Source organism: Oculina patagonica, unplaced genomic scaffold, assembly GCF_052425735.1.
Source record: "Oculina patagonica isolate OP01 unplaced genomic scaffold, crgOcupat unplaced600, whole genome shotgun sequence".
In the NCBI taxonomy this organism is placed as follows: Eukaryota; Metazoa; Cnidaria; class Anthozoa; order Scleractinia; family Oculinidae; genus Oculina; species Oculina patagonica.
This window is the reverse complement of record NW_027558472.1, coordinates 1-10,453: the sequence shown is the minus strand read 5'-3', so window position 1 is coordinate 10,453 and position 10,453 is coordinate 1. Positions and strand designations below refer to the sequence as shown.

General features: G+C 38.4%; 1 protein-coding gene across 1 annotated transcript; it reads left to right on the top strand.

Moving 5' to 3' along the window:
- The first annotated feature begins 206 nt into the window (after positions 1-206).
- LOC144640999 (ceramide transfer protein-like) lies at positions 207-10,322 on the top strand. The gene is made up of 7 exons (XM_078500063.1): positions 207-577; positions 1,452-1,562; positions 3,415-3,592; positions 3,911-4,188; positions 4,508-4,600; positions 5,102-5,191; positions 10,209-10,322. Exons 1-7 carry the CDS (start codon positions 509-511, stop codon positions 10,305-10,307), a joined length of 918 nt encoding a protein of 305 aa, XP_078356189.1. The 5' UTR covers positions 207-508; the 3' UTR covers positions 10,308-10,322.
- Positions 10,323-10,453: the final 131 nt, after the last annotated feature.

Below are 10,453 nucleotides of genomic sequence, written 5' to 3'. Positions count from 1 at the left end.
TGTTTTAATTCAATTTTTACTTGCTTTAATTTAATGTTATTTTTCTTATAATATAGAAAACATAACATTATATTATAATATAATTATAATAATACTTCAAGTGGTTGTATAAGCATAGTATTTAAATTTATATGGACAGTAAAGTGTGGGAACTCCAAAAGGTAGTCAGGGGTTACGTAAAGAGGTTTTCAGACTTCAGGATTTGTCAGACATGAAACTGACTGAGCTTTAGTTAAGGCTGAGAAAGTGGCCTTTAAGTAAGATAATGATGTGATTGTTTGACAGGTTATAAGGAGTTAGAAACTATATTTGTTGTAATAAATATTTGTTGTCTTTTACATTGTCTGTTTTGCTAGACAATACTGGATTTAAAATAGTGGTAGATACATGTATATTAATGATGTAGTACGTGCAAATGTCAGAATTTAATCTACAGTATAATTGATTTTCCTTTTAACAGCCTCATGAGTTTGATGAGTGCAGGTTTGATGTGAGTGTCAATGATTGTATGTACTACTTGAGAGCACCTGATGTAGAAACACGTCAGAAATGGGTGGATGGACTAGAAGCTGTCAAGGTAGGTACATGTCAGCATATACATTCAGCTAAAAGGAGATCTTGTACATATGTACGTTATGGTTTTAATTAGGTTTTGGCTTGAAATGTTTCAATTCAGCTTGCTTTTCAATTCCCCTTGTCTCGTGTTCATTAAAATATAATTGAAATGAAAATCAAACTTGTTTGAAACATTTCAAATTTTTAAATATTAAAATATCTCACAATTTGTTTGAGCCACAACATATTATAACAAATGTGTTATTACCTTAGTTACTTTAGTAAATTCTTTTGTAATTGTTAGAAAAGTAACATTAATTTTTAGCACTAGATCTTTCTCGCAAATCGGGCCATTTGTAATGTAACCGTGGCACTTGGAATACCAGAAGGGTTTGTTGCGGTCATGTTGTTTAGTTCCAGTATTGGTGGTCTTCACACCCTGCGGTGAAGGTCCTACACTCACACTGTATTTATCTTATTCTGGAAAGCATCTCTATTCTCCTTCATGGCCCAGGAGAGGGTGGGGTGTTGGGTCTTCAACCCAATGTGCCTTACCAGCCCGGCATTAAACTTCTTAGGCTGTGTTCACACTTGATGCCTAGGCACAGTGCCTGAGTACGATTCTCACGGGATACTAAATGTGAACATGCTTTTTTCAAGTACCCAGGTCATAATTTGGGCACAGGGTCTTATCCTTGTACCTTGTTCACTTCATGATACTTGGGTACTTTGGTTTTCTGTGTGTGAACAAGATGCTATTTTTTTCAGTGCTTACATGTAGGTACCAGTGCTAGGGCACTAAGTGTGAGCATGGCCAAAGAAGCACAAAATACACTGTACATGTTAATGTAGATCAAGCATTATATGTTGTTAAGATGTAAATTTTTCTCTATCAGGCTGCAGAGTCTGGCTATGGTTCAGAGTCAAGTCTCAGGAAAGGTAGCTCCATGCTTTCACTGTCATCTGTCACAAGTTTGTCGACAACGGCATCATCCTCTTCTTTCAAGGTACCAATGATAGACGTTTTATTGTTATGTACGTTGCTGATACAATTTGATTTTTATACTGATACAGGGCTTGAGACTAACAGTAGCCAACTAGCCAAAGGCTACTAAAATTTAGGTTTTGGCTACCAGGTTTAGCATTCCTACTAGCCATTTGGCTAGTGAAAAACTCGGAAAAGTGAACTGTTCTTGATAGAAATCAATATACCTGACTAGAGGGTCCCCAATAGGTTTTTTGGGATCTGGGATTTGGCTTATTCGAAGGCCGGGATTCGGGATTTTGGAGAAAACGGGGAGCGTGATTCGGGATTGTAATTTTGAACGGGACACGGGAATTGACGATTTAGGAAGCGGGACTCGGGAAATGTCAATTTCAAGAGCCAAGATTCGGGAAGACGGGAAGTCCGTGGAATAAAACGTACGAAGCAAATCAAGCTGTCATCTCCACAAATGTCGGAAATTGACCCGAAATTGGCCAGCATGTTACCACGACCCAATCACGCGGCTATTGTGACCTCTATGGCGATCTTTTGTCCGTTTCGGGCATAATATTATCCCTTGGGTTCGATTTCACAAGCTACCTCTTTGTAACCTTTTGTTGACTGAAAACCTTGAGTGTCAAGTTACTGGATACAGATCAGCACGTGTATTTCGTCCATTTGAAAAAACGCGTTCGAGCGGATTTCTGCGATGGCGGCCAACGCCGATATCGGTGATCCAGAGGTGAACTTTTTCTCTGATCGCTACTATCCCCAAATAACGGTTTCCAATTAACTTAACTGATCGGAGAGGCATGCGTTACCACGCAATAGAGGTAAAAATTAAACCAAAATAGGACACGAAAAAAAAAAGGTAGATTAACGGCCTAAAAAATTAAATAATGACTGAGCGAACTAATTCATTTGAAAGTGAAAACCGCCAGAAGAACAAAGTCCAAACTATCGTAGAAAGAGCTAGTTTCATCCTTTTCAGTACTTGGATATTCTGTGGGGGAATCTGGCCCCTGAAAAGGCCTTGTTCCATTGAGGTAAGAAACTTAAAAGTAACGTTCATCACCGGGATCGGGATTGGCCGATTAAAACCTTCGGGATAACGGGATTGTGGAAAAATTTAGGTCGGGATAGCGGGATTGAAGAACCCTATTGGGGACCCTCTGACTAGTGAAAAATTACTTTTGGCTAGTAAAATCTGACATGTCACTAGCCAGTAAACCAGTGAGTTAAAAAGTTAGTCTCAAGCCCTGCTGATACCAGATCAAAAAATTTAATGTAGAGTCATGTGCATCAGAAAATATTTTGATTACCTTATTCTTACTCTCTTTTGTGATTTCAAAATAATCCCAAAATTTAATATGCGCGAAGAAAACATTGCGCAAAATTTAAGCACACAAATATTAATACCATATTTTAATTAAATCAAAAAAATTATTAACTTTAACTGCAACTTTTTATCCTTGAAAATATCCTTCCGTCTTTTTTTGACTAGCGCCATTCCTCCAATTACTGTTTTCTTTAGATTGTAAATCGGACAAAACCTCTTAAGAACAGACACCAAAGTTTCCGTTTTCAGACTCCTTGTAGTTACATTGAACCTATCCTTTGTATATGCATGTTCAGAAGTTCCTTAGTCTTTGATGACTAAACCATAAAACACCGACAAAATTGCAAAATTTAATACACTTTTGCTCTATTTTTTGCAAAGGTGAAAGTTAATATTTGCAAAATTCAGCTCCCGAATTGTCACAAAATTAAGGCACGAAAATTAGCAAGAATAACAAAAAGTAGTTTTAAAGAAGCAAAGTAATTTATTAAAGTTCACAAATATATTTAAAAGCTATTGACATTAACTTTGACAGAAAGGAAGAGGCTTGCGTGAGAAGCTGATGGAACTGGAGACGTTTAGGGACATTGTTTGTCAGCAAATAGACACTCTTCAGAGCTACTTTGATGCTTGTGCTGGAGCAGGTGGAAATCACAAACAAACTCCTCATGTTGATGGCCATGACCCTGATATCTTTGGCAGTAATGATGGATGTAAGTCCTGTTATCTTAACAAACTATCTCCAACAAATTATAGTGTGTACATGCCCCTGTAATCCTTGGTTGAAAATCCTTTCCCATTGCCCTTGAAAATCCTATTTGTGAGTAGTGTGAAAAGAAAAGAATTAAAGTAGATGTTCAGAGCTGTACAGATAACGCAATAATATTGCTGCATAACGTTTTAAGTTTTTTTTTTTGAGCTGTGAAATCTTGGAGTTCAGAATAATGCAAACATTTTTTATAGATATCTTACCTTTTCACATTTCCATCTCTCATGAAACCCACCAAGCTAATGGAAAGCTTATATTGCAGTGGATCACGATGCTGATGATGAAATGGATGAACTTTCGACTACTCCTACACCTGCCTCAATAAATCAAATGGCTGGTAACCTAGGCAACAGGAGAGCAGCGTCTGATAGCTTAGACAATCCAGCAGCAGTGCTGTCAATTGCAAATGCCAAAGGGGTTGATTTCAGGGGGGAGTCCATCACCTTCAAAGCAACTACAACTGGGATCTTGGCAACTCTTCAACACTGTATTGATATCATGAACAAGAGAGAGGACCACTGGCAGAGGAGATTGGATAAGGTAAAGAGTCTTGTCTTAGAGAACATTCTTTTAAGCCCATGTATTTCTGTTTTTTTTTTTTTTTATAGATTGACCAAACAAAGCAGTTGAAGGGTAAAAGTGATAAGCAAAACTATGAAGCTCAGATGTACTGTTCATACTAGCTTATTTGCAGAACAAGTTTGGTAGTTCTTAGTATTAAGTCAACTGAGTGCTTGTTGTTACAGTCACAATCTGTGTATCAGTTTAGAACTAGTTGTTAAGAAATCAACAGTTGTCACAGAATTATACATGCACACAATCATTTTAATTCACAGACTGACTTCTTTGCTTTTAACAGGAAATAGAGAAACGTAAGAAGGCAGAGGCAGCAATAAAATCAGCAGTTGTAAGTGCAAGGAAACAGGCTTTTATTGGAGGTCCAGATTTTGAGGTGAGGGAAATATGAATAAAATAAAGACTGATTTACATGGTACAGTTGGCTTGCGGCATGCTTACAACAGGCTTACAACAAGAATTGTGTTGTGTCAATTGTCTTAAGTCGTGTCGTAAGCATGTTGCATGATTGATCCATGTAAAAGCTGGGATCTCTAGCAAGCAACAAACTTTACATGGACTCTATAAAAGGGACCTGTGGCAGTGCATTTACTGAATTTCTCATTCTTGATATCCATCCATCCATCTTTTCATCCACTGCAAGAAGGATGTTATGTTACATGGTGTTCTTGCAGACAACAACAGCAAAACCATGAAACAAGTGTACTTTTTCCCTGGCTGTCTAGATGCCTGTCTAAATACATATTGAGATCTTTATGGTGTTGTTTCTTTCAAAGAACCTCTAATCCAAGGAGTTTACTACATTAATGCAATGCATGTACATCATTGAATATTTGTCTTATTTTTCCTATTATTATTGGTTTTAATGCATGGATAGGAAGGACCACACAGTGCTTTGAATGAAGAAGAGTTTTATGATGCAATAGAAGTTGCTCTTGATCGCCAGGATGAGGAAGATGCCATCAAAGTGAGTTTGTTTTCCTATTCTGATCTGCATGAGTGTCGCAAGTGTCCAGGTGTGCTTGCAATTAATATAGAGATGAAACTGTAAGCTCTCACTAATAACCTTGACTTATCAACAGGTTTATTTTTTCACTTTTTAAATGTGACCCTCCACGGGAAAACAGGGAAAAAGGTGAACGCACGGGCACGCCAAAATGGCACGCTAAACAATAGGCAGTGTGCAAAATGACACGCCGGCTTCTGAGCAGCGTGTCAAAAGGCACGCCTAATTAAAACTTTTCTTTTGTTAGTAGCGCACGATAAAAACAAAGGCGCGTGTCTTATAGACCAATGTTGCGTGTCGAGCACTGCACTGTGCGAAATGGCACGCCAGCATGTCAAATAGCACGCAATTCAAGTGTGCAAAATGACACGTTAGCCGTGTCCAAGAGAAACGTTTAACTTACCGTTCTCTCGTCTTGAAAAACTGTAACACTTACAAGCTTTGCCCGTTCGGCGCTCAATAAGCTTAATTTTAGCGGCAGCCGTATAAGCTGACTTTCGAAACAAACAAACGAACATTTAATCGCATATTTTCGACTTACCGAGCCTTTCAGTTGAGTATCAATTTCAAAGTACGACAGTAAATCTTTTCATTCGACGTTCTTTAAAGCGCTAAACAGAGATTAAGCAAGCGAAAGCTTACGTGTCCCAGGTTTGCGTAAGCATCCCTCACTTTCGGCAATGTTGTCGACGTATTGAAGATAAACTAACATCAACGATTTCAGATGGCACGGGAAGAATTCAAATAAGTGTGTAAAGGTGAAATCATTAACCCAAATGTTGTTAGAAACTGAAGCCAAATTTCTAAGTCGTTTTCGCGCGAAAGAAAGAACGAAAATTCTTGAGACTGCGTGTATTCCATGATTACTTCTCTTGCGCATTTTCTGAAAGTCTGAATAACGTGTTTTGTTTCTTTAACTATAACAACGAAACTCCAACTATCCACGCAATGGGTCCGACACCGAGATCCCCCTTTTAACCGCGAGTGGTCTGGGCGTGGGTTTACAAATTTTCATTGCACAATCAACAGATTTCGATGAACTGAATTCTTGCGAGCAATCTATATTTTTAAAGTACTATTAAATATCGTGGTCTCGTGCAATCGATGTTTTTTCTCTATTTTATTGTCGCCTCATGCATAAGCCTCGTACGATCTGGAATTAGCTTACTGTTATGCACGTTCATCGGGTAAATACGTTAGTTATGCGGGCTTGTTTGTCTTCGTATGATAAAAAAATTGAAAAGCATTTCTTTTGTCTAGCATGTTTTTCTTTAGATAGCTTCGACCCGTTAGTGCCATAAGAAGTTAAACGGATGTAAAAGCTATAAACGAAGGCTGGTTTGGGAAGCGTGTCTTATCGCACGCGTGCGTGCCATATCGCACGCGTGTCATATCGCACATTTAGCGTGTCAAACAGCACACTGCTCTGAGATAAAAGCTTTAGCGTGCGAAACAATATCGAACGTGTCATTCTTTGTTTCACTTATTCAATATGCGCATATCCGTGCAATGTGTGACACGCTTAGCGTGCCGTGTCATGACACGCGTGCCTGTGCGTTCACCTTTTTCCCTGTTTTCCCGTGGAGGGTCACAAATGTTAAAGGGACGCTGTCACAAGTTTCACTTCAAAAACTCCAGAGCCTAAAGTAATCTACAAAAATAGATCATGGAAATAGGTCATGGAGTCTACAAATAGTGGTCCAATTTTGTTAAAAATCACCAGGAAAGGGCATGAAGTGATAAATAAGTGATATTGTGATGCCATTGGGACCTTAAGATCTCAACTTGAAAAAGTTGGGCGGTTTTTTTTTTGAGTTCCGCCCTTTTGGACTGGAAAAACACCTAACAATTGTTCTGGCTCCCTTCTTCCTTCAGCATTATATCTTCATCTTGATGTACTAGGTGCATTTCATGTACGAGAAGACCAGGTCTGACCAATCGATGATAATCGATACCAATCGATAATAGTCAATGCCAATTAATTGATTGATATTGGAAATCGATGACGGAAAATTTTGTGACTTTTAATTTCATCGATTTTCATCGACTGTTATCGATTTTCATCGATTTTCATCGATCGTTTTTAGTGCAGAATGCACTTTTGTGATGGTTTGGTGGGCAGTCGTGTGATAAACCCCTAAACCCCTCAAGCGCTAAAGCACTATGGGGTAAACTTTTAATCAGCAATTAATTAATTAATATCAATTAATTAATTATTTCTTGTGGAGGGGGTGGGGGTGGGGAGCACCTGACCGTACCCCTAGGTAAAACCTGGAGCACATCTACGTTACTTTCATATGAAGATCTCAAACGTATATATTTGTTTCAGAAAACGCTTTGCTCTCCTTGTGGTACTACTCAACGTTCTAGGGCAACGTTCTTTACGCCAAACGCATGCGCAGTTTAGTCTACATTTTTTGCTGGAACTCTCATGAACATCGCATGTATTGCGTGTTTGTGGTAAGATTCCTGCAGACTTCGTGGCGCCAAGTAAAAACCGCAAATTAATTAAATTAGATTTTGAGACTTTCACAGCGCTTTCGTAATTAGGTATGCAAAAACTTGCACCGGGATTGTCGGCGTGAACACCTGATAACCAGGAAACAAATATCCTAGCTGTACTGCGTTTTAAAAAACCTGTCGAAAAAGATGTTTTTTGATTAGATTTGTTTCTTTAGTTTTTGAGAATCAGTGCTCGAAATTAACTTTTAGGTCTGGTCTTCCACAGGACGAGTAGGCTTAGAATTTACTCGTCCCAGGAGCAAAGCTACTGGTCACTCTTTACATTTTTTCCCACGTGTAATGGCAAATTCAATATTAAGCAATTTGCGCCTGCAGGTAAATTCACGCCAAACCATGATCAATTAATTAAACGCAACCACATAATGTGCATTTTTTTAGTAAGTATTACTACAATTTCTTCTCCGTTTACACGTAAGAGCTGCAACGTACATATATGCATCATTTGGCCGCGTGTGCCTTTAAGCATAGTTTGTTTGTAGTTTTGACGCTGACTGTTTTTTGATGTTACTTTCAAAGACGTTTCGGCTAGTTCTTAAGCCTTCATCAGTTAAAATAAAGCTGTTACACGCGATTTAAAAAAGCAACACGTTAAGAGCGCGCGCTGCAAAATTAACGTGTAAAGCTTCAGAAAGAACGTGGCGCGATACTCATGCGCGTGCCAAGGATTTGTAGACCTCTGGGACTGTAATGTGATCGTTCCCAGAGTGCGGATCCTTAATTGACAACCAGGCTTCCAAAAAGAGTCGCTCGTGAAAATTGGGCTCATGTCCAACTACGTCGACAGCATTAAAATCCATCTGATGATTGTTTTCGTGGACGTGACAGGAGACCTTAGAATCATGGCCTTTAAGCAGTTTGAAAGTTATTTGTTCCGATCGTCAGGGAATATTGCGTGTTTGTTCCATTTGGAAATTCCCTGCAAAACTTGCAAAACATTTTGTTTTGTTTTCCATCAAACTGGAGCCATTTGTACCTTTCTTCCCACGATTCCCGAAACTTTCGTGTTCTTTTGGTCGGAGTTGCAGCAGGCATTAAAGTTGTTGCGTTAATTTCTTGATCTTGCTTACCTCCAAAGAAATGACTCAGTGAACTTTAAACTGGTTTTCGTTTGGACAAATTGTATTTTGGAAGAAAATATAGACGCGACCGAGATCTATCAAGTTGAGCAAACACGAAAAGCCGCCATATTGCATCCACGATCTGCATTTCATTTCGAGTAGAACCCAGACTTTTACCTGCCAAGAGAACGCCTAGCATTTTTTGCTCGTTGTTTCGAAACATTCGTTTTCAGACATTCTTCGTTTGCTTCGACATTTTTGTCCTCTTAGTACGATACAAAGGCAATTCTTTATCGGAGAACTGTGACTTTACTCGTCCAGAGGACTAGTGGCAAAAAAAAACTACTCGTTTTGGGCAATTTTCACTCGTTTTGGACGAGTGGACGAACGTTAAGTTCGAGCACTGGAGAATCGTCTTTCGTGCAGTCTAAACCGTAACTTAATTAAATTAAACAAATGTCATCGATGCCGCCGTAAAACAAACAAAAAACAAAAGTTTCATGTTATCGCATTTTCAAGGAAGACAAAAGTATTTTGTTACAAACGAACAAAAGTGTCGTGTTACGTTTGCAAAGATTAGCGTAAGGAACACCTGGGAAAGAGTACAAGTAGCCTGTGAACAGTTTTTCCGAAAGTAAAATAAAGCAAATAAACACGAACATATATAAAACATCATACTTTCAATTGTTTCATATTGCATTCTGCACTTACCAAATCATCGAGATTTTTTATTTTGTTTGATTCAATATGGGTGCTATTACATCAACTCAGTGGCTCTTAAAAGCGATCAATACCTCATTTATTCATTTTCGTGATATATTGTTATGTCTGTTATGCAGCAAAAACAACGTTATTAAGAAAAGGGCAAGGTTTACACTAGCGTTTAGGTTACTTGAGAAGATGATAGCCTTTGACTACACACTTATTATCCTCGGCTTTTTCCGCATCTTCAGACATTGTGCGCTCAGCTCACAATCAGTCGTTTTAGGATTGCGAAAATCTATTTCCGGATATCTTGTAGAATTATCCTGGGGATGCCCAAGTACGCCGCAAGATATCAATAACAATCGATAAAAATCGATGAAAATCGATAGCAATCAATGTAATAAGGAAATTTTATTTGTGATTATCGATTGGTCATCGATTGGCCGATGCCAATCGATATTAATAAACTAACTATCATCGATTGATTGATTGATTTCCGATCATCGACTTTCATCGATTGGTCAGGTTGGGGAGAAGACCTGTTCACCAATTTTAGTACCTATTACTGGAAAGCATTAAAAATCCCATGACAGTGTTCCTTGACTATGTTTTGAGTGTGTTAGAGCAATTGACCATTACATCTCCTCGTTGATCTTGCAAGTAGGGGACTGAACTTGTTTATTGTGTTTTAGGATGATTTCCACGGAAGCACCTTTGTACCACCATCAGAACTGACCATAGAGGAACCCCCTCACAGATTAAAAACTGAGGTACACTATTTGAATAATTAATAAGACATGGTTACAAACAAAGCATGGAAGTTAAATACATAATAATCATACAGAATGCAGCTTTTGGTTCAAGTGATTGCAAAACAAAGCAGCACAATTTGCTAAAATAGTCATTTACTCAGCCTCAACAAAAAGGTAAAGACCTT